General features: G+C 47.7%; 1 protein-coding gene across 1 annotated transcript; it reads right to left on the reverse strand.

The window, feature by feature from the left end:
• Positions 1-4,425: 4,425 nt before the first annotated feature.
• On the reverse strand, positions 4,426-24,104 carry LOC147110750 (uncharacterized). The gene is made up of 11 exons (XM_085999956.1): positions 23,895-24,104; positions 22,681-22,725; positions 11,510-11,593; positions 10,689-10,721; positions 10,464-10,547; positions 9,862-9,949; positions 8,832-8,920; positions 8,686-8,740; positions 7,787-7,954; positions 5,989-6,191; positions 4,426-5,185 (listed from the first exon to the last, which is right to left on the reverse strand). The coding sequence occupies exons 1-10, from the start codon at positions 24,102-24,104 to the stop codon at positions 6,040-6,042; spliced, it is 1,008 nt and encodes a 335-aa protein (XP_085856082.1). The 3' UTR covers positions 4,426-5,185; positions 5,989-6,039.
• Between the last annotated feature and the right edge of the window lie 288 nt (positions 24,105-24,392).

Genomic DNA, 24,392 nt, shown 5'->3' on the forward strand with positions numbered 1-24,392 from the left:
TGGCTAAATTTTAAAATGTCGTTACTTGAGCAGCCAAACGACCAGCCAGACGCCCAGCTACAACAGCCACAGCAGCCGGCCTGGCTGCGAGCCCTCCGACCACCGTACCTGGATCTAAACCCACAGGCAGCAAACTCAGCCCTCGACTTCGAACACTGGCTGAGCTGTTTCGAATCCTACCTGGGAGAATCCGGCGTGCCTCAGAGATCCAAGCTAAGAGTTCTGACCGCCCAAGTGAGCCCTAAAGTATTCGCACTCATCCGGGACCTTACTACATACGAGGCCGCCAGAGCCCGGTAAATTCCATGTATGCCAGACATCTCCTAAAATCCCGCCCGCAACAGCCAGGAGAGTCTGTAGATGAATTTTTACGGGCGCTACAAACACTCGGCAGGGACTGTGACTTTAAAGCGGTAACGGCGGCAGAAAATACTGAAGATAATATCCGCGATGCCTTCGTGAAAGGCCTGCGGTCCGACTACTCACGGCAAAGACTGCTTGAAGCAAAGGACCTCGACCTGAACACAGCTGCAGCCCTCGCTCGCTCCCTAGAAGTGGCCCATCGGGACCTCGAGGCGTACTCCAGGTACTGTAATTCGCGACCCTGGGACTCGGGACCGACCCCGACCGCAATACCCCTCGCAGCGCCGCCCCTGGGACCTACCTCAGCGTCGGCGTCCCGGACCCGATCGGGACCGCCACCCCCGGTACTGGCTGCGACATCGGAGCCCCGCGATCGGGCCGCCGGCTGCTGCTTCTGCGGCCAGGCGAAACACCCGAGGGCGCGCTGCCCAGCGAGAAACGCGACGTGCTCAAGCTGCCTGAAGAAAGGCCACTTTGCTAAGGCCTGCAGAGGGAAATCAACAGAGGCCAGCAGTGCCTCATGCGAGTTGTGGGGGCGGCCATCTTCCATCAAGGCCACAGATGCCAGCATCCCCACGTGAGTTATGGGGGCGGCCATCTTTGATCCAGGCAACCGACACCAGCAGTGCCTCATGTGAGTTGTGGGGGCAGCCATCTTCTCCGCCATTTTGTCCAACCTCGTGGGCGCCGCCATTTTACCCACCACACTCGACCGCCACCTTGCCTCCAGACCCGACCACCGCCTCACCCGCAGACTACAGCAGCTCGCTCAGCCATACACTAGCCTCCGTCACACTGGACCAAGCCCGCCCGCATCACCTGTCCAAGTCCATGATGGACATCAAAGTAAACGGCCGCGCCACGACCTGCCTGTTCGACAGCGGAAGCACGGAGAGTTTCATCCACCCAGACACGGTGAGCCACTACTCCCTCACTGTCCGGCCAACGCGCAACCGGATCTCGATGGCATCGAGGTCCCACGCCACAGACATCAGCGGCTACTGTGTTGTGATCCTGTCGGTTAAGGGCACGGAGTATAAAAATGTTAAACTCCTCGTCCTGCCCCAGCTCTGCGCTGCCGTCCGACAAGGGCTGGACTTCCAATCCCACCTCCAAAATGTCACTCTAGCATACGGTGGACCCCTCCCCCCACTCACAGTCGACAACCAGCAGCTTTTAAACCGCCTACCGCGTAACACCTGCGGCCTATCCACCCTCAAGGTCCCGCCACCTTCCCTGTTCGCTAACCTCACCCCCGACTGCAAACCCGTCGCTACCAAGAGCAGGCGGTACAGCGCCGGGGACAGAGCTTTCATTAGCTCTGAGGTGCAGCGTCTCCTGAAGGAGGGCATCATCGAGGGGAGCACCAGCCCCTGGCGTGCCCAGGTCGTAGTTGTTAAGACCGGCAATAAAAACCGCCTGGTCATCGACTACAGCCAAACCATAAACCGGTACACCCAGCTGGACGCATACCCCCTTCCCCGCATATCTGATATGGACAATCAGATTGCACAATACCGAGTATTCTCTACCATCGACCTTAAGTCGGCCTACCACCAACTCCCTATCCGCCCTGAGGACCGCTAGTATACCGCCTTCGAGGCGAATGGCCGCCTCTACCACTTCCTTAGGGTTCCCTTCGGCGTCACCAACGGGGTTTCGGTCTTCCAAAGGGAGATGGACCGGATGGTTGACCAGAACGGGCTGCACGCCACGTTCCCCTATCTAGATAACGTCACCATCTGCGGCCGCGACCGGCAGGACCATGATGTTGATCTGGAAAGATTCCTCCGTACGGCCCAACGGCTGAACCTCACCTACAATAAGGAGAAATGTGTGTTTAACACCTCGCGCCTTGCCATCCTCGGCTGCGTAGTAGAGAACGGAGTCATCGGCCCCGATCCCGAAAGAATGCGCCCCCTCATGGAGTTACCCCTCCCCCACTGTCCAAAGGCGCTGAAGAGAACCCTGGGGCTCTTCGCCTACTATGCCCAATGGGTGCCCAATTATGCGGACAAAGCCAGACCCCTCATGACGTCCACATCCTTCCCCCTTACGGAGGAAGCGTGCGCAGCCTTCTCCCTCATTAAGGGAGACATTGCTACGGCCACAATGCACACGGTGGATGAGTCCATCCCTTTCCAAGTGGAGAGCGATGCATCCGACTTCGCCCTAGCCGCTACCCTTAACCAGGAGGGGAGACCGGTGGCCTTCTTCTCAAGGACCCTACAGGGCCCTGAGATCCGACACTCGTCGGTCGAGAAGGAGGCCCAGGCGATCGTGGAGGCTGTACGACGCTGGAGGCATTACCTGGCAGGCAAACGATTTACCCTCCTCACCGACCAGCGTTCGGTCGCTTTTATGTTTAATAACAAGCTGAGGGGCAAAATCAAGAACGACAAGATTTTAAGGTGGAGAATCGAGCTCTCCACCTACGATTATGATATCTTGTACCGGCCAGGTAAGCTGAACGAACCCCCTGCTGCTCTATCACGAATTACATGCGCCAACGTGCAAATTGATAGACTTCAGACCCTCCACAACGACCTCTGCCACTCCGGGGTCACCAGACTTTACCACTTCATTAAGGCCCGCAACCTGCCCTACTCCATCGAGGAGGTCAGGACCATGACCAGGAACTGCCAGACCTGTGCCGAGTGCAAACCGCATTTCTTTAGGCCGGACAGAGCAAGCCTGATCAAGGCCACCCGCCCCTTCGAGCGCTTGAGCATCGATTTTAAGGGGCCCCTCCCGTCCTCTGACCGTAATGTGTACTTCCTCAACATTGTTGATGAGTACTCCCGTTTCCCCTTTGCCTTCCCCTGCCCAGACATGACCAGTACCACGGTCATTAAATGCCTGAACGACCTCTTCGCCTTGTTCGGGTTCCCAAACTATATACATAGCGACCGGGGCTCCTCCTTCATGAGCGAGGAACTCCGTCAGTTCCTACTAGCGAGAGGTATTGCTGCAAGCAGGACCACCAGCTACAACCCCCGAGGGAACGGCCAGGTGGAAAGAGAGAACGCGACTGTATGGAAGGCCGTCCTCTTAGCCTTAAAGTCTAAGGGCCTCCCAACCTCCCGCTGGCAGGAAGTCCTCCCGGCAGCGCTGCATTCAATCCGGTCACTACTTTGCACTGCCATTAACGCCACCCCCCATGAACGAATGTTTGTTTTCCCCAGGAAGTCGACTACGGGAACCACGCTACCAACCTGGCTGACCTCTCCGGGGCTCGTCTTGCTGCGAAAGCACGTGAGGGCCCATAAAACGGACCCCCTGGTCGAGAGGGTGAACCTCCTGCACGCCAACCCCCAGTACGCCTATGTGGCATACCCAGACGGGCGGGAGGACAGAGTCTCCTTACGAGACCTCGCACCCTCGGGCATTCCGGAGACACCACCTTTACCCCCCCCCAATTCCAGCCCAGGTAGACGGCATGCCGGAACCCCACGAGCCTTCGCCGACCACGCAGACACCAGCATTAACACCGGATAATGCAACACTGCCGCTGCGACGATCAGAAAGGCTTACGAGGCCTCCGGACAGACTGACATACCAGAACTGGTAGTACACTTCACCCCGCCGGACTCGAATCTAAACAAGGGGTGAATGTGGTAAACCACTTTTATCGTTACACTATAGTTATCACTGTTATATCGTTACTCTATGGTTATCACGGTTCACACTGTTGTATCACTATACGAGGTCGCCTCTTGTCACGCTGTTATACCTGGGCTGACCACTGCTGACTCCGCCCATGGCTCCACCTACCTGCCCAGGTATAAAGGTGGTCGACTGGCTGGCATTCCTCCTTGTTGGATCCGATCACCCACGAGGGTGGGCTCTGTTATTTAGCCAATAAAAACCTATAGTTACTTTCCTAACTCGACGCTTTTCATTGGATGAATTGATAGGTATATCAGTACAACCATTGGTTTCTTGAGCCATGGCAGTGTATGGGCCTAGAGGGATGTCCCCTGGCTGGGTACAGCTCACTCCTTATCTGTTGCTATTCCATGATTTCACTGTATAGATCTCTTTCCAATAGAAGAAACAATCTTGAGCCAGAACAAAGTTTTATTTCATGAGTAAAACAGACACAGCTGAGATTAGTTTTTCCATTGCAGGATCTCCATTTGTTCGTGTAAAATAGCCCCAGTCCCAGGCTTCTTTAAATCCCTCCCGCCATGGAATACAGGGTTTCGCCAAAGCCCTACCTACACACCTCGTTGTTGGAGCTGGGCAACCCAGTGGAGCATTGGAAGCAGTTCACACGCTGCACTCTGGATAACTTCATGGGATCCCACTTCAGTATTCAATAATTGACATGCAAGCAGTCCCGACTCAGAGTGACCTTAACCACAATAGGGTGGGTGAGTTCGCAAATATCCAAATTTGACAGACAAACCTAAACTTCTTCCTTTTTAAAAGAGACCCGCGAGATACTGGGACCATTTCAAGTGGGGTAGAGAAAACCAAGCGATTGAATAGTGTTTTAAATTCATGGTTTTGATCGAGGTGTTGGTAACGAGGGGTCGTGAATTTAAAATGATCAGTGAGCAGAGCCCTCAGGAGACATTTCTCCATGCGGGGAGTTGTTTGAGCAGAGTAGTTCACCCTATGTGATTGGGGTCTTGCACTGTGTCATCTCGATGCTCCGAGGGGCGTCACTGGCCTTGGCTACTGGACGCAGCTTGAGTTTCTCAGATAGAATTGTTGCTGTGATACAAAGGCCAGCTGCAGTGTAGCAGGCCCAGTCCAATGGAGAGTCCATCCCTTCCTCAGTTTCTTCACCTTTACTGTCCTCAAACCACAATAACTGTAATCCAAAAGAAGCAGTACTTCAGGGATATCAATATAAGCAGTACAGGAACGAAGGATGGGGGACAGCACCATTTTTACTAGTTATTGACTCATTGCTGACCATCTTCAGGGGGTGTGCGGGGGAAATGCTGACCATCTTCAGGGGGTGTGGGGGGGAAATGCTGACCATCTTCAGGGGGTGTGGGGGGAAATAAGTGTGATCACTTTTGAGGTTGAAGTGGCTCCAAGATGTCACGCCTGCCGATGGTAGATTGGCACCAAGCTGACCCTTGGCGATCCGATAGCCAAGCTCAGCCAGGCAGATCCCCAAGACACCGGTGATTGACCAGTCAGCTTTGACCAGTCAGCTTGGCTTAGTCATAGGGCCTGGAGGGATAGAGTTGTCACTAGGAGCTGGGATTCTACCCACTCAAGGCCAATTGACCAGAAAGGTCAGATGGTTCCAGCTGGACAAGTAGCTGGAAGCCTACCAGTGCTGGTAAGCTATGCAGTGGGGGCTGATTTAAACTGCAGAAATATCCCTGTACACACTTGGGGGTCCCTAATCCTTGGCTGTGCCAACCTGCACCTAAGCTGGCCGTAGGTAAGTGGGGTGTATCCCTGCGGGGAAAGAGTGTGCATTCTATATCGCACAACAGAATTCTACCGGTGTACATTTCTCCCTAGCTTGGTTTGGAGACTCGAGTGCAGTGACGAGATTTGACGCACATCAGGTACCCCGCTAACCAAAACAACAACAGCATGCTTCACATATACAATGAGCAGGCCGCACACCATCACTGCCATATTTACCCTTACCATGTTATAGTGGGGAGACACATGAACATGGCCATATGTAGACACTCGCCATTATCCAGATGAGTCCACAGCATTTGAACCTGCAAGGTTTTGGATCGTATTCTTTGTGATTTTCTGTGACTGTCTGTTGAATGTGATCCTGTTCAATATCTCATTTATGAAAGCGTCGGTGTCCTCTGGGAAGCTCTGAGCTTTCTCCATGTCTGGTAAAGAGCAACACATGATTGTACACACAGTGACTCAGTCACAAGCACAGCCATTGGTGTATAAAGCAGGCTAGTGCAAAAAGAAAATCAAGTAACCAAATAAAAACTTCCTGGGTCCAACATCAACCTACAAATTTTCTTGGGGAATTTAGTTTAAATGGGTTGGCTAGTGTATTTCTGTGGATTGGCTGGATTATGTTGGGATATTTGGCTGAGTTGTTTGGTACAGGTTGGCTAAGGTGTTTGGGCTAAATAGGACGAGGAGTTTGGATATGTAGGAAAGGCTGATATTTAAAGATATTTAGTAGACGAGAATCATATGTATAACTTGAAGTGTAGCCATTGACCAAATAATATTACCCATAATTACTCCTGGGTAACTAAAAAGCTAAGACTTATTCAGAATGCAGCTACAAGGACAGTCAAAAGCAGTTTTGACTAAGCTTTGATGATAAACAGCTACAGGCTGCAAGTGAAGGTCAAATCATTAAATAACATACTATAATGTTGAGTAGAACTTAGATTTCACTTAACAAAACTAATTGCAATGATATTTAAAGGATAATTAGTATAAGGACATAAAATGAGAGAGATCATGGAAGTTAAGGTGTTTATCTGGTAGATGAAAGTGAGATAGTCTGGATACCTCAAGACAAGTAAAACAGGCGCTGATATGGGCCCTTGGTATAAAGGCATTGTACCAGGGAGACATGAAATGAAAGAGATAGGGTAAATTCCAAATGGGGTGAAAAGCTATAAACAAGATAACACGACAGCGGAGCAGAGTTAGTGGAAATGTACTGGAAAAGGAGTGGCCTGGTTACTAAGCATAACTTGAGTGACAATGGTATTTTGACCATTAGAACCAATTAAAGAAGGTGATTGTGTTAAAGACCATATATGAACCCTAGCCAAACAAATTGTTAAGGAAAGGGTTAAAACCTCGATACTCAAAGAACTTTACACAGAGATTTGCTGCAAAGAAAAGGAACAGACTTACAACGACGTTGCCTGTGTCCAAAGGGCTCCAGAGACCAAGGGCTGCAAGCTATTCGTTTTACTATCGCCTAATGTTAAGTATTGATTACGCTGTAAGCTTAATAAATCTGATCTATTGCTCAAACATACTGACTGCTGCCTATTTGTGTCTTGTCCAAGAAATCTGAGAGGTCACTTGGCTGACTCACAGATAGGTCAGTCGGGATGGGTGGGAGTGGGTGAGAAGTTTGGGATGGTGATTGCTCGCACAGCGCTCCGGCTCCACCCCATTTTAACAGGCACGTTTTGGGCACTGTCGGAGGCTCTCACCCCAGGTAGGCGAGGGCCTCATAAATATTCAAAAGTTGGAGTCTGGTGATCTCATTCGGGCCTGGTAGCTATTTTAACCTCAAGCTTTGCAAGTGACAGTGGAGATCGCGCCTGGGTAAATTGGACAGATCCGGGGCGGGAAGAGTCCAAGCAAGGCGGGTTTCTGCAGATTTTGAATGGTTTCCTTGTGGGCCAGGAGGAGCAGACTAAAACTAGCATTTTTTGCCATATCGCCTTTCATCCCACAATGATCAGTGCAATTGCTATTCCTGTCTTTGTCCTACCCTGTGCTTCTATGCTGTCCTGTTCTAAAGTGGGAAAGACATTGTCCGAACCATGTCCAGCCAGCCTGCTGTCCAAAGAGGAGGCTTGATCATTGCAAGAAGATCTGCTCTGTGACTTTGCAGGTAGTGCACAGTCCTCACTCTTAGATCTGCACACGGGTTTCAGACCTAGAATACAAAACAGGTCCAGTTAGAATGAAAGTCTTGAGAACCTACACTACCACTTTACTCACCAAAACTCTCACTGGAACTTTAACAGAGGAAGAAATTTGGTAAAAAAAAGTGTTTTCATTTGTTCCGCTCATTGGAGGATGGAACAGTTAAAAGAGGCCACAAAGAAAGTCAAGAAAGAGAGCTCTGCATTTCTATAGCGCCTTTCGTGACCTCAGGACATCCCAAAGTGCTTTACAGCCAGTGAAGTACTTTTGAAGCTTAGTCACTGTTGTAATGTGGGGAAACGCGGCAGCCAATTTGCGCACAGCAAGGTCCCACAAACAGCAATGAGATAAATGACCAGATAACCTGTTTCAGTGATGTTGGTTGAGGGATAAATATTGGCCAGAACACTGGGGAGAACTCCCCTGCTCTTCAAAATAGTGCCATAGGATCTTTTACATCCACCTGAGGGGGCAGACTGGGCCTCAGTTTAACGTCTCATCCGATAGTCGGCACCTCCTACAGTGCAGCACTCCCTCAGCGCTGCACTGGGAGTGTCAGCCTGAATTATATGATCAAGTCTGTGGAATGGGGCTTGAACCCACAACCTTCCAACTCTGAGGTGAGAGTGCTACCAACTGAGCCAAGGCTGACACCGAAGAACTTCTTTGCTGGTACCTCAACAGCTTATAATAATGACTGTAAATCTTTAACAGGCACCTCACTTTAAACTTGGTACATACCAGTGGAAGGGATACAATGAGGATCACTTGCAATCCGACGCCTGATGCAATCACCCTGGAAGATAAGGAATGTCTTTCCAATAAATTAAATGTCTCAGTAATGGAATGGAAAGCTTCAAAATATCAAAGACGAATAGAAGTGTTACCCTTTTTATTATTCTTGGTAAATCATCATCTTCATCGGAGCTCTGTGTTGTATAATTGACTTTTTCCTGCTTGTCTCGTTGGCCAAAGCCGAGTTGAAATCAGACACGTTAAGTTGGTGTGCACGTTGGATGGGGAGAATTTGAAGTCACGGCCAAAGAGTGCAACTGTTCGATCTTGTCTTCAACCTGAGGTCCCACCCAACGTGATCTTAGTAAAACCAGCGCACAAGTGGAACGGAAGTGAAGACCCATTACAGAATGAAGCAGGACCTGAGTGGTTTTGTATTGGTCACATTGGAAAGGCTTGGCGCAGAAGTACATCCACACCTACTTGAAGCAGACCTTTCCCTGCTACACTAGGAGTGCAATGATCATCCCAAGGCAGGCTGTCATCGAGACACTCATACATTCCCCTTTTCCTATATTCCCACCATTCCCTTAGCAGATGTATTGTTCAAGTACCAGCCAACATCTTGGCTTGTGTTCTTATAATACGCATCCCATTTCTACACGGCTGTGCCAGACACACTGACTACCCTATTACTTACCTACGCCTATAGGCGATCTCACTCTCACTCTATCAACCAAGCCACTGATATATCATATATCTCCCCCAAAATGTTGTTGAGGCTGGGGGTCAATTGAAAATTTCAAAATTGAGATTGATATATTTTTGTTAGGTCAGGGTTACAGAACCAAGGGCGGGTAAATGGAGTTAAGATACAGATCAGCCATGATCTAATTGAATGGTGGAACAGGCTTGAGGGGCTGAATGGCCTCCACCTGTTCCTATGTATCTGCCAGACAGTTAATCCTGCCTTTTAGTTTGTGCTGTCAAGAAATCCATCCCTCAATACTTGTGTAGAAGCCAATACATAAACAGCCTAACATGCAACCTGAAGCCATAGCTCCAAAACTCAGATCTGTGCGCACACCTGTGACCAAAGAGAACATGGGGAGCTCAGGAGAGGAAGGGACTGAACTGGAGAGGAATGTAAAAGTGTTTTGAAATGAAGAGGAAGTGGGTACCTGAGCGTGCTCTTGTCCTCCGCTGCTAGGCGCATTGAGTCCCACAGGCACCGCAGCCACTTCAACCTCTGTTCGTTTGATGATGCCACCTGAGGGCAAAACACCAAACTCTGACCTCATGTAAATTAACAATAAAACATTGTGCCATTTCTGTATTACCAGAAATGTTGTTTTAATAAAGATATATTCAATTAAAATAAATAACCCCATTATTGAGCACAAGATCATCTTTTTAACACATTCTTTCTTTGCCCTTTCGTCATCTCCCAACATTACGACCCATCTGCTACTGCAAGGGTTCATGGACAACCTGCTCTCGGGTTTTCGTCATTGCCCAGGCAGGGTCGGTCACATGTGTGGTAACATTGGGATAAAAGGCGAATGGGCAGAAAAATCACAGGCTGGGAGGGTGCAATCTCGTGACATTTTAACCCTTATTCCACCAGGGCCAAACGCTCCATTTCTGATCCGGTTTATAAGTATGACTATTTTTGGCCCCACTCATGCTACTGTCTAAAATGTTGTCTGTGAATCTTGGAATGTTCAATTCTGTCCTTCATTTTCTCACCTCACTCACTGCTAACCATATCTCCCATAACTTACCAAGATTATAATCTTCCCATTGGATAAAACAACTTCAAATGGATAGTTGTGATCAACACTCATCGTTTCTCTCACCAAATGTATCTAAAATCATAAGAGAGTGAAATAAGTGTTAAAACCGGCAATATATCATAAGGACAGGTCACACACAGCCATCTTAACACAGCTCACAATCAGAGGTCACACAACATCTTAACTAAATACAGGTTACAAAAAATGACTTACAAATCTGACATCAATTTTGCCCCATAAGATGCCCTGTGAGGAAATCAAAGGAACAGTTTAATACCTTCATATTAAAAGAAATGTTTTTCAACACCTTGTGGGTGAATGTAACTATTGAAATTCGATGATAATTTTCAGTGGAGTAAAGCACTGATAATAATAATAAAAAGAGAAAATGCTGGAAACACTCAGCAGGTCAGGCAGCATCTGTGGAGAGAGAAACAGGATTAACGTTTCAGGTCTGTGACCTTTCATCAGAACTGGAAAAAGTTAGAGATGTAACAGGTTTTTAAGCATATGTAGGGGCTGGGAAAGGGGGTGGGGGGGAGGAAAGAACAAAAGGGAAGGTCTGTGATAGAGTGGAAGGCAGGAGAGATTAAATGACAAAAGGCCACTGATGATATTAAGCCCCATTTCTGAAAGGACACAGAAGGATTTAACTTCAAAATGGTTTATAAACAAATTCCATCTCACTTTCATCAGACTAATGCACAATTCTGAAAATTCGCCAACACAAAACTGCACTATCCCGGTATCATTGGTGTGCTTGGGACAGGATGTGTGGAGCTGAAATTATCATTAAAATATCTTATTGAACTGTTCCTTCAGGAAATATAAAATTGCTCATTCCTGAAATACACATTTCTGAAATTTCCATCATGATCTTGCGATTGACTAAATCTATCATTCTTAATTTCTCCTGTGTGTGATGAGCAGCTGTGTGGAAGGAGCTAGCAGAAAGAGTGTATATAAATGTTCGATATAGCCCAGGGAAACCTGACGAAATAAAGATATAAAGCAACAGTTTCTGGGTGTCTTACCTCACGGTCAGTGTCGTTTTTGACCTTGTAGTAACATAACATTGTGTCATTCAGAACAAATCTGTAAAAGCGCCAGTTGAATTTCTGAAACACAGGAGATGAGACACATTCAGCAGATGCAATTTAGGAATTAGAACACAGATTTTCAACTTCGGGCGGTTTCTAAAACGGGAGGCCGATCCGCACCGCCTGTTTTACACCCGGCAAGTTAGAAATCTATCGTGCAGTTAGCTTATTAAATTTCATTTCAGGACTTTAAGAACATAAGAACTAGGAGCAGGAGTCGGCCATTTGGCCCCTCGATCCTGCTCCGCCATTCAATAAGATCATGGCTGATCTGATCTTGGCCTCAACTCCCCTTTTCCCGCCCACTCCCCATAACCCTTGACTCCCCTGTAGCTCAAATATCTGTCCATCTCCACCTTGAATATATTCAATGATTCCGCCTCCACAGCTCTCTGGGGTAGAGACTTCCAAAGATTCACGACCCTCAGAGAGAAAAAATTCCTCCTCATCTCTGTTTTAAATGGCCGACCCCTTATTCTGAAACTATGCTCCCTAGTTCTAGATTCCCCCACGAGGGGAAACATCCTCTCAGCATCTACCCTGTCTTATATGTTTCAATAAGATCCTCTCTCATTCTTCTAAACTCCAATGAGTATAGGCCCAACCTGCTTAAGCTTTCTTCATAAGACAACCCCTTCATCTCAGGAAGTACCCTAGAATTACCTTCTCTGAACTGCTTCCAATGCAAGTATAACACCCCATAAATAAGGAGTCCAAAACTGTACGCAGTACTCCAAGTGTGGTCTCACCAGCGCCCTGTACAGTTGTAGCAAGACTTCCCTACTTTTATACTCCATTCCCCTTGCAATAAAGGCCAACATTCCATTTGCCTTCCTAATTACTTGCTGGACCTGCATGCTAACTTTTTGTGTTTCATGTACGAGTACCCCCAGATCCCTCTGTACCGCAGCATTTTGTAGTCTCTCCATTTAAATAATAATTTGCTTTTTTATTCTTCCTACCATAGTGGATAACCTCACATTTTCCTACATTATACTCTATCTGCCAAATTTTTGCCCACTCACTTAACCTATCTATATCCCTTTGCAGACTCTTTGTGTACTCCTCACAATTTGCTTTCCCACCTAGCTTTGTATCATCAGCAAATTTGGCTACAGTACACTTGGTCCCTTCATCCAAGTCATTAATATAGATTGTAAATAGTTGAGGCCCCAGCACTGATCCCTGTGGCACCCTAATAGTTACAGTTTGTCGACCTGAAAATGACCCATTTATCCTGACTCTTTGTTTTTCTGTTAGTTAACCAATCCTCTATCCATGCTAATATATTACCCCCAACCCCATGAGCTCTTATCCTGTGCAGTAACCTTTTATGTGGCACCTTATCGAATGCCTTCTGGAAATCCAAATACACTACATCTACTGGTCCCCTTTATTCACTCTGCTCATTACATCCTCAAAGAACTCTAGTAAATTTGTCAAACACGATTTCCCTTTCATAAAACCATGTTGACTCTGTTTGATTGTATTATGATTTTCTAAATGTCCTGCTATTACTTCCTTAATAATGGATTCCAGCATTTTCCCAATGACAGATGATAGGCTAACTGGCCTAGTTTCCTGCTTTCTTGAATAGGGGCGTTATATTTGCGTTTTTCCAATCCACTGGGCCCTCTCCAGAGTCCAGGGAATTTTGGCAGATTACAACCAACACATCCACTATCTCTGCAGCCACTTCTTTTAAGACCCTTGGGACTTTTCAGCCTTTAGTCCCATTAGTTTGCCTAGTACTTTTTCTCTAGTCATTGTCTTAAGTTCCTCCCTCCCTATAGCCCCTTGATTATCAATTATTATTGGGATGCTTTTAGTGTTTTCTACCGTGAAGACCGAAACAAAATATTTCTTCAAAGTCTCTGCCACTTCCCTGTTTCCCAATATTAATTCCCCAGTCTCATCCTCTAAGGCACCAATGTTTACTTTAGCTACTCTCTTCCTTTTTATATACCTGTAGAAGCTCTTACTGTCTGTTTTTATATTTTTTGCTAGTTTACTTTCATAATCTATCTTCTCCTTCTTTATTTTTTTTTAGTCATCCTTTGCTGGTTTCTAAAATATTTCCCAATCCTCTGCCCTACCACTAATCTTTGCAACATTGTATGCCTTTTCTTTCAATTTGATACCATCCTTAACTTCCTTAGTTAGCCACAGATGGTTCATCCTTCTCGTAGAGTCTTTCTTTCTCACTGGAATAAACCTTTGTTGAGAGTTATGAAATATCTCCTTAAATGTCTATCACTACTTATCTACCGTCTTACCCTTTAATCTATTTTCCCCGTCCACTTTAGCCAACTCTGTCTTCATACCTTTGTAATTGCCTTTATTTAAGTTTAGGACACTAGTTTCAGACCCAAGTTTCTCACCCTCAAACTGAATTTGAAATTCTATCATGCTATGATCACTCTTCCCTAGAGGATCCTTTACCATGGGATAATTAATTAAACCTGTCTCATTACACATTACCAGGTCTAAAATAGCCCGCTCCCTGGTTGGTTCCACAACGTATTGTTCTAAGAAACCATCCCGAATATACTCTATGAACTCGTCCTCAAGGCTATCCTTGCCAATTTGATTTGTCCAATCTATATGAAGATTAAAATCGCCCATGATTATCGCAGTGCCTTTCTTATAAGCCCCTATTATTCCTTGATTTATACTCTGTCCTACAGTGTAACTACTGTTAGGGGGCCTATAGACTACTCCCACCAGTGACTTCTTTCCCTTACTATTTCTTATCTCCACCCAAACTGATTTTACATCTTGCTCTTCTGAGACAATATCATTTCTCACTACTGCACTGATCTGATCCTTTATTAACAGAGCTACCCCACCTCCTTTTCCTTTCTGCCTATCCTTCCAAAATATCAAATACCCCATAATATTCAGTTCCCAACCTTAGTCACCTTGCAACCTCTTCTCTATAATGGCTATCAGATCATACCCATTTATTTCTATTTGTGCCATCAACTCAGCTATCTTGTTACGAATGCTGCGTGCATACAGATAAAGAGCCTTTAATTTTGTCTTTTTACCATTTTGCCCTACTCTGTCTCTATTTGCTGGTGCACTCTTACGTTTGTATGCTCTGTCTCCTCCTGTCACACTCTGGTTATCATTACCCCTATCGCTACCCTGCACTATTGCCTTCTCCTTCCCCTTCGCCTGAACCCTCCCCCCGCCCCCCCCCCCCCCCACTATTTAGTTTAAAGCCCTATCTACCACCCTAGTTATTTGATTGGCCAGGACAATAGTCCCAGCATGGTTCAAATGAAGCCCGTCCCAATGGAACAGCTCCCTCTTTCCCCAGTACTGGTGCCAGTGCCCCATGAATCGAAACCCATTTCTCCCACATCAATCTTTGAGCCATGCATTCAACTCTCTGATCTTATTGGCCCTATGCCAATTTGCTCATGGCTCAGATAGTAATCCAGAGATTACCACTTTTGTGGTTCTGCTTTTTAATTTGGCCCCTAGCTGTTCATATTCACTGTCAGCAGCCGAGGAGGAGCGGACCTAGCTGGGAACCGGAGCAGAGGCCAGTAAATAAAGAGCGCGGTCGGAAAGGGGCCTGAACTCACTGTGAGCAGCCGAGAAGGAGCGGACCTAGCTGGGAACCAGAGCAGAGGCTAGTAAATAAAGAGCGCGGTCGGAGAGGGGCCTGAACTCACTGTGAGCAGCCGAGGAGGAGCGGACCTAGCTGGGAACCAGAGCAGAGGCTAGTAAATAAAGAGCGCGGTCGGAGAGGGGCCTGAACTCACTGTGAGCAGCTGAGGAGGAGCGGACCTAGCTGGGAACCAGAGCAGAGGCTAGTAAATAAAGAGCGCGGTCGGAGAGGGGCCTGAACTCACTGTGAGAGGAGAGAGAGAAGTAAAAAGTAATCAAAGTGTGATGTCACCAGAAAGCAGGTAAGTGATTGGTTGGTGAGTATTTCTCATTCTCATTTTTTCCAAACTTAAATTTTGTGGTTTATAGTTTCTAAGGTCTCTGTTGTGTAGCGGGGACTGCTGGTAAACAAGGGCCCTTGAGTATATCATTTAATTATAGTGTAATTGGTGGGATTGATTTAATTTAATTTAATTTCAATTAATTAAAGGGTAAGTCATGGCAGTACAGCTCGGCGCTGTGGTATGCTCCTCCTGCACTATGTGGGAAATCAGGGACACTTCCTGTGTCCCTGACGACCATGTGTGCGGGAAGCGTATCCAGCTGCAGCTACTGGCAGACCGCATTGCGGCACTGGAGCTGCGAATGGATACATACTGGAGCATTCGCGATGCTCAGGATGTCGTGGATAGCACGTTTAATGATTTGGTCACACCGCAGGTAAAGGCTGCACAGGCAGGAAGGGAATGGGTGACCGCCAGGCAGAGTAGTAGGCGCAGGCAGGTAGTGCAGGGGTCCCCTGTGGCCACCCCCCTCTCAAACAGATATACCACTTTGGATATTGTTGGGGAGGATGGCTTATTGGGGGAAGGCAGCAGCAGCCAACTTCCCGGCACCATGGGTGGTTCTGCTGCACAGGACGGGAGGAAAAAGAGGGTTAGAGCTATAATAATAGGGGATTCTATTGTAAGGGGAATAGATAGGTGTTTCTGCGGCCACAAACGAGACTCCAGGATGGTATGTTGCCTCCCTGGTGCAAAGGTCAAGGATGTCTCAGAGCGGCTGCAGAGCATTTTGGAAGGGGAGGGTGAACAGCCAGATGTCGTGGTGCATATAGGTACCAACGATATAGGTAAAAAGTGGGATGAGGTCCTAAAAGCTGAATATAGGGAGTTAGGAGGTAAATTAAATAGGACCTCAAAGGTAGTAATCTCAGGATTGCTACCAGTGCCACGTGCTAGTCAGAGTAGAAATAGAAGGATATTTCAGATGAATACGTGGCTAGAGGAATGGTGCAAGGGGGAGGAATTCAAATTCCTGGGACATTGGAACCGGTTCTGGGAGAGGTGGGACCAGTACAAACCGAACGGTTTGTACCTGGGCAGGACCGGGACCGATGTCCTAGGGGGGAGTGTTTGCTAGTGCTCTGGGGGAGGGTTTAAACTAAAATGGCAGGGGGTTGGGAACCTGTGCAGGGAGACAGAGGAAAGGGAAACAAGGATAGAAGCAAAAGACAGGAAGGAGAAAAGCAAAGGTGGCAGTCAGAGAAATCAAGGGTTTAAATCAAACATGGCCACGGTAAATAATAATTCTAAAAGGTCGAAGCATGTTAAAAAAAACAAGCCTGAAGGCTTTGTGTCTTAATGCGAGGAGCATTCGTAATAAGGTGGATGAATTAGCTGCGCAAATAGAAGTAAACGGATATGATATGATTGGGATTACGGAAACATGGCTCCAGGGTGACCAAGGCTGGGAACTCAACATCCAGGGGTATTCAATATTCAGGAAAGACAGGCAAAAAGGAAAAGGAGGTGGGGTAGCATTGCTGGTTAAAGAGGGGATTAACACAATTATAAGGAAGGATATTAGCTCTGATGATGTGGAATCTGTATGGGTAGAACTGAGAAATACCAAGGGGCAGAAAACGTTAGTGGGAGTGGTATACAGACCCCCAAACAGTAATGCAGAGGTTGGGGATGGCATTAAATGGGAAATTAGAGACGCGTGCAATAAGGGCACAGCAGTTATCATGGGTGACTTTAATCTACATATAGATTGGGCTAACCAAATTAGTAACAATACTGTGGAGGAGGAATTTCTGGAGTGTATACGGGATGGTTTCCTAGACCAATATGTCGAAGAACCAACTAGAGTTCAGGCCATCTTAGACTGGGTATTATGTAATGAGAAAGGATTAATTCGTAATCTTGTTGTGTGAGGCCCCTTGGGTCGGAGCGATCATAATATGATAGAATTCTTCATTAAGATGGAGAGTGAAGTAGTTGACTCAGAGACTAGGGTCCTGAATTTAAATAAAGGAAACTACGATGGTATGAGGCGCGAGTTGGCTAGGATGGATTGGGGAATGTTACTCAAAGGGTTGACGGTGGATAAGCAATGGCAAACATTCAAAGATCACATGGATGAACTACAGAATTTGTTCATCCCTGTTTGGCATAAAAATAAAACAAAAATGGTGACTCAACCATAGCTAACAAGGGAAATTAGGGATAGCATAAGATCCAAGGAGAGGACATAAATTGGCCAGAAAAAGCAGTAAACCTGAGGATTGGGAGCAGTTTAGGATTCAGCAAAGGAGGACAAAGGGATTAATTAAGAAGGGGAAAATAGATTATGAGAGTAAGCTTGCAGGGAACATAAAAACTGACTGTAAAAGCTTTTATAGATATGTGAAGAGAAAAAGATTGGTGAAGTCAAGCGTAGGTCCCTTGCAGTCAGAATCAGGGGAATTTATAATGGGGAACAATGAAATGGAAGACCAATTAAATACATACTTTGGTTCTATCTTCACAGAGGAGGACACAAATAACCTCCCAGAGATGTCGGGGAACATAGGGTCTAATGAGAGGGAGGAACTGAATGAAATCAGTATTTGTAGGGAAATGGTGTTAGGGAAATTGACGGGATTGAAGACCGATAAATCCCCAGGGCCTGATTATCTGCATCCTAGGGTACTTAAGGAAGTGGCCCTAGAAATAATAGATGCATTGCTGGTCATCTTCCAAAATTCTATAGATTCTGGAACATTTCCCATGGATTGGAGGGTAGCTAATGTTACCCCACTGTTCAAAAAAGGTGGTAGCGAGAAAACGGGGAATTATAAACCAGTAAGCCTGACATCGGTAGTGGGGAAAATGCTAGAGTCCATGATAAAAGATGTAATAGCAGAGCACTTGGAAAACAGTGACAGGATCGGACAAAGTCAACATGGATTTACAAAAGGTAAATCGTGCTTGGCTAATCTACTGGAATTTTTTGAGGATGTAACTGGTAGAATAGATAAGGGGGAACCAGTGGATGTGGTGTATTTGGACTTTCAGAAGGCTTTCGATAAGGTCCCGCATAAGAGATTAGCGTGTAAAGTTAAGGCACATGGGATTGGGGGCAAGGTATTGACTTGGATAGAGAGCTGGTTGGCAGACAGGAAGCAAAGAGTTGGAATAAACGGGTCTTTTTCCGAGTGGCAAGCCGTGACCAGTGGGGTACAGCAGGGATCAGTCCTAGGACCCCAGCTATTCACAATATATATTAATGATCTAGACAAGGGAACTAGATGTACCAAGTTTGCAGACGACACAAAGCTGGGTGGGCGTGTGTGCTGTGAGGAGGATGCCGAGAAACTCCAGTGTGATTTGGACAGGTTGGGTTATTGGGCAGATGCATGGCAAATGCAGTATAATGTGGATAAATGCGAGGTTATCCACTTTGGTGGCAAAAACAGGAAGGCAGATTATTATCTGAACGGCAATAGATTGGGAGAAGGGGAAGTGCAACGAGACCTGGGTGTCCTTGTGCACCAGTCGCTGAAGGTAAGCATGCAGGTGCAGCAGGCGGTTAAGAAGGCAAATGGTATGTTGGCCTTCATAGCGAGAGGATTTGAGTACAGGAGCAAGGATGTCTTGCTGCAGTTGTACAGGGCCTTGGTGAGACCACACCTTGAGTATTGTGTGCAGTTTTGGTCGCCTTATCTGAGGAAGGATGTTCTTGCCATGGAGGGAGTGCAGCGAAGATTCACCAGACTGATACCTGGGATGGCAGGAATAACGTATAAGGAGCGATTGGGTCGATTGGGCTTATACTCGCTGGAGTTTAGAAGAATGAGAGGGGATCTCATTGAAACTTATAAAATTCTTACAGGACTAGACAGACTCGATGCTGGAAAGATGTTCCCGATGGCGGGGGAGTCCAGAACCAGGGGCCACAGTCTAAAGATAAGGGGTAAGACATTTAGGACTGAGATGAGGAGGAATTTCTTCACCCAGAGAGTGGTGAACCTGTGGAATTCTCTACCACAGAAGTCAGTTGAGGCCAATTCATTAAATATATTCAAGAAGGAGTTAGATATATTTCTTAAGGCTAAAGGGATCAAGGGATATGGGGAGAAGGCAGGGACAGGGTACTGAGTTTGGATGATCAGCCATTATCTCATTGAATGGCGGAGCAGGCTCGAGGGGCCGAATGGCCTACTCCTGCTCCTATCTTCTATGTTTCTATTCCCTCAGCAGAACCTCTTTCTCTGTTCTACCTATGTCGTTGGTACCTACTTGGACCACGACAACTGGATCTTTCCCCTCCCACTCCAAGTTCCTCTCCAGCCCCGAGGAGATGTCCTTAACCCTGGTACTGGGCTGCAGAGAACAGTATCTATCCTCCTAACTATACTGCCCCCTACCACTACGTTTTACTCCCCCAACTTGAATGGCCCCCTGTATCACAGTGCTGTGGTCAGTTTGCTCATCCTCCCTGCAGTTTCTGCTCTTGTCCACACAGGCTGCAAGAACCTTGTACCTGTTGGACAAGTGCAAGGGCTGAGGCTCCTCCAATGCTACCTTCTGGATCCCATACCTGCCTCATTTGTAGTCACACCATCCTGTCCCTGACCACGGACCTGATTGGAAGTATTTAACGTAAGTGGTGTGACTGCCTCCTGGAACAAAGTGTCCAGGTAAGTTTCTCCCTCCCTGATGTGTGGCAGTGTCCGAAGCTCGGACTCCAGCTCATCAACTCTGAGCCGAAGTCACTTACTGCAGATATTCAGCAGAAAAGTGGCAGCAAAAACAAAGCTGTAAGTGAGACCTTGAGATTAACCAAGGTGTAGAGTGCCTCCTCTAAGTCCATCCTTGGTCACTCAGTATTGTGTTGTGGGTTTCGAGGAACCATTGTCCTGATTTTCTTTGGGAACCGATATCAAATTGAATATAGTGATGATTTTGGTGCCCAGAAGGTCTCCATCCACCGGGGACTCTTCGCACTGTGCTCGCTGTTTTGAGGTTTTTAAACACTGACCCTTTGCCAGTGATGTTCTGTTGAACAGGAGCTGTGGAGAATCCTGAAGCTGTCGGGACAGTTTCATTCATTCTCAGGTCTCGGGTCAGGGACAGAGACCGCGCTCCAGCTGCAATCAGAGCAGGAAGCAGTTTCTTGGTGTATATTTGCCTTCTAGAAATCCAACAACTTCAAGCCAGAGAATGTCACCTTCAGCTGGATGGCTGGTCGCTCCATTTCCAGCACATAGCTGCTGTTTGCCTTTGAGAAATGTTCCATTCTCCACACTCGGGACCCCAAGGCTTCTTTCTACAATATTTACAATTAACTTTCAAAAACGCGGATTTCACGAATCTTTTCTCTCTCAGCTAAATACTGCCTTTCTTCCCATCACATATGTCGATGCCAGTTTACTAATAGTGGCTCTGATTCCTGCAGTCTCTGTCCAGTGCCATTGCTGTGTGTGTCAGTAACTGGCCCCAAACTCCAGCCCAAGACAGAGAGGCGCACAGCACACAACCCCATTGTTTCATGGCACAGGGTGTGAGAACTCAATGCGCTGAGTCTCCCTGGCAGGTGAAAGAGGCCGCTTTAAACACCATTACCAAAGTTGAGCTAAGTTGGGTGCTGAACATATGAACGAATCTACCACTTGCCTCAACAACAATTTGCATTTATATAGTGCTTTTAACTAGCCGCGCCTCTAGCCAAGCTGTTCCAATACAGCTGCAACACTGGCATCTATCTGACAATGTGGGAAACTGCCCAGGTATGTCCTGGCTACAAAAGGCAGGACAAATCCAACCCGGCCAATTACCAGCCCATCAGTCTACTCTCAATCATCAGCAAAGTGATTGAAGGTGTAATTGACAGTGCTATCAAGCGGCACTTACTCTCCAATAACCTGTTCACAGATGCCCAGTTTGAGTTCTGCCAGGACCACTCAGCTCCCGACCTCATTACAACCTTGGTCCAAACATGGACAAAGGAGCTGAACTCCAGAGGTGAGGTGAGAGTGACTGCCCTTGACATCAAGGCAGCATTTGACCGAGTGTGGCATCAAGGAGCCCTACTAAAACTGAAGTCAATGGGAATCGGAGGGAAAACTCTCCACTGGCTGGAGCCATACCTAGCATAATGGAAGATGGTTGTGGTGGTTGAAGGTCAATCATCACAGCCCCAGGACATCACTGCAGGAGTTCCTCAGGGCAGTGTCCTAGGCCCAACCATCTTCAATTGCTTCATCAATGACTTTCCCTCCAACATATGGTCAGAAATGGGGATGTTCGCTGATGACTGCACAGTGTTCAGTGCCATTCGCAAATCCTCAGATAATGAAGCAGTCCATGCCCGCATGCAACAAGACCCGGACGACGTTCACGCTTGGGCTGATTAGTACAGGAAACTTTGGTTTATCTGGAGGTTAACTGTCCGGAATGCTCGAGCCACCAGCAAAATTCAGGAGTCGGTTCAGTAAGTTTTTTTTCTTTTCGTTGCTTTTTTTCCACTAGTCAGGCTCTGCAAGGTCTAGCTAAAGCTGTTGCTTAGCTACAGAGACGCTTGCAAGCTATGGCCGACTGTTTAGAAGCTGTTGCTAAGCAACAGGGTTTGTTGCTAGATACGGAGCTCAAAAGCTTCCGTATGTTTTAACATTAGCGCTGGTTTGTCTGGCAGTTTTGATGGGACGGCAACAGCTCAGTCCCGTCGGTGCCGGATATCACAAAGTTTCCTGTAGTAGGTAACATTTGCGCCACAGAGGTGCCAGGCAATGACTATCTCCAACAAGCGAGAGTCTAACCACCACCCCATGACATTCAACGGCATTACCATCGCCAAACCCCCCACCATCAACATCTTGGGGGGTCACCATTGACCAGAAACTTAACTGGGCCAGCCCCTTAATACTGTGGCAACAAGAACAGGTCAGAGACTGGGTATTCTGCAGCGAGTGTCTCACCTCCAGACTCCCCAAAGCATTTCCACCATCGACAAGGCATAAGTAAGGAGTGCGATGGAATACTCTTCAGTTGCTTGGATGAGTACAGCTCCAACAACACTCAAGAAGTTCGACACCATCCAGGACAAAGCAACCCACTTGATTGGCACCCCATCCACCACCTTAAACATTCACTCCCTCCACCACCAGCGTACCGTGGCTGCAGTGTGTACCATCTGCAAGATGCACTGCAGCAACTCACCAAGGCTTCTTTGGCAGCATCTCCCAAACCTGCGACCTCTTCCACCTAGAAGGACAAGGGCAGTAAGTGCATGGGAACACCACCACCTCCAAGTTCCCCTCCAAGTCACTCACCATCCTGACTTGGAAGTATATTGCCGATCCTTCATCGCTGCTGGGTCAAAATCCTGGAACTCCCTACCTAACAGCACTGAGGGAGTACAGACTGCAGCGGTTCAAGAAGATGGTTCACCACCTTCTCAAGGGCAATTAGGGATGGGCAATAAATGCTGGCCTTGCCAGGGACACCCACATCCCATAAAACATTTTCTTTATATTAAATATTTAGGCAAGTATTTTTATATAAAACACCCTAAAAAGTTAATTAATCTTCAGGTTCCTGGGAATCTATTGTCCCAATTGCCTCCAAGTACACCAAACAGAACCCCTGCACACAAACACAATTAGTGTTGTTCTATTTACACAAGTATATCTCACAATACAGAATCAGGACAAAGAACCCAATTTGCAGGCAAGCTTTTTATTACAAACTGTCAAATACATATCAGATTAAATTGTATTTTCTCGAATAATTTCCGCATTACACTGAACAGCACTGAGCTCTGATAATTAATTAAAACGGAAAATGCTGGAAATACTCAGCAGATCAGGCAGCATCTAGAGAGAGAGAAACAGAGAGACACTGCGGCTCCCCGCCTGTCCGTCCGCTTCACGGCTCGCGGCTCCCCGGCTGTCTGTGTCACGGCGCGCGGCTCCCCGGCTGTCTGTGTCACAGAGCGCGGCTCCCCGGCCGTCTGTATCACGGCGCGCGGTTCCCCGGCTGTCTGTGTCACGGCGCGCGGCTCCCAGTCTGTGTCACGGCGCGCGGCTCCCCGGCTGTCTGTGTCACGGCGCGCGGCTCCCAGTCTGTCTGTGTCACGGCGCGCGGCTCCCCGGCTGTCTGTGTCACGGTGCGCGGCTCCCCGGCTGTCTGTGTCACAGAGCGCGGCTCCCCGGCTGTCTGTGTCACAGAGCGCGGCTCCCCGGCTGTCTGTGTCACGGCGCGCGGCTCCCAGTCTGTCTGTGTCACGGCGCGCGGCTCCCCGGCTGTCTGTGTCACGGTTCGCGGCTCCCTGTCTGTCTGTGTCACGGTGCGCGACTTCCCGGCTGTCTTTGTCACGGCGCGCGGCTCCCCGGCTGTCTGTGTCACGGTGCGCGGCTCCCTGTCTGTGTCACAGCGCGCGGCTGCCCGGCTGTCTGTGTCACGGCGCGCGGCTCCCCGGCTGTCTGTGTCACGGCGCGCGGCTCCCCGGCTGTCTGTGTCACGGCGAGCGGCTCCTCGGCTGTCTGTGTCACGGCGCGCGGCTCCTCGGCTGTCTGTGTCACGGCGCGCGGCTCCCCGGCTGTCTGTGTCACGGCGCGCGGCTCCCCGTCTGTCTGTGTCATGATGCGCAGCTCTCAGCTGCTGCTAAAGTTCCCGTCAGATCCAGACTAAGAAAGTGACATTTTAACTTGCTTGGGGTGACCTCTGGACTTTGTGCCTTGCTTGCCAACTGCGTAAAAAGCAGTTGCATGCAGAATGCAGCGACGCAGAAATTCCCGCTCCTCAGATGATTGAATGGAGAGGAGGAGGAGAAACATAAGGATACTGAGAGCAGGAACAGTATCAGAAATAAACAGACTCATCCGGGTTTTCAAATCCCTCCATGGTCTCGCTCATCTCTCTCTCTCTCT

The sequence above is a fragment of the Somniosus microcephalus genome, chromosome 11, assembly GCF_052327205.1.
Source record: "Somniosus microcephalus isolate GS21.2 chromosome 11, FLI_Smic_1.0, whole genome shotgun sequence".
NCBI lineage: Eukaryota > Metazoa > Chordata > Chondrichthyes > Squaliformes > Somniosidae > Somniosus > Somniosus microcephalus.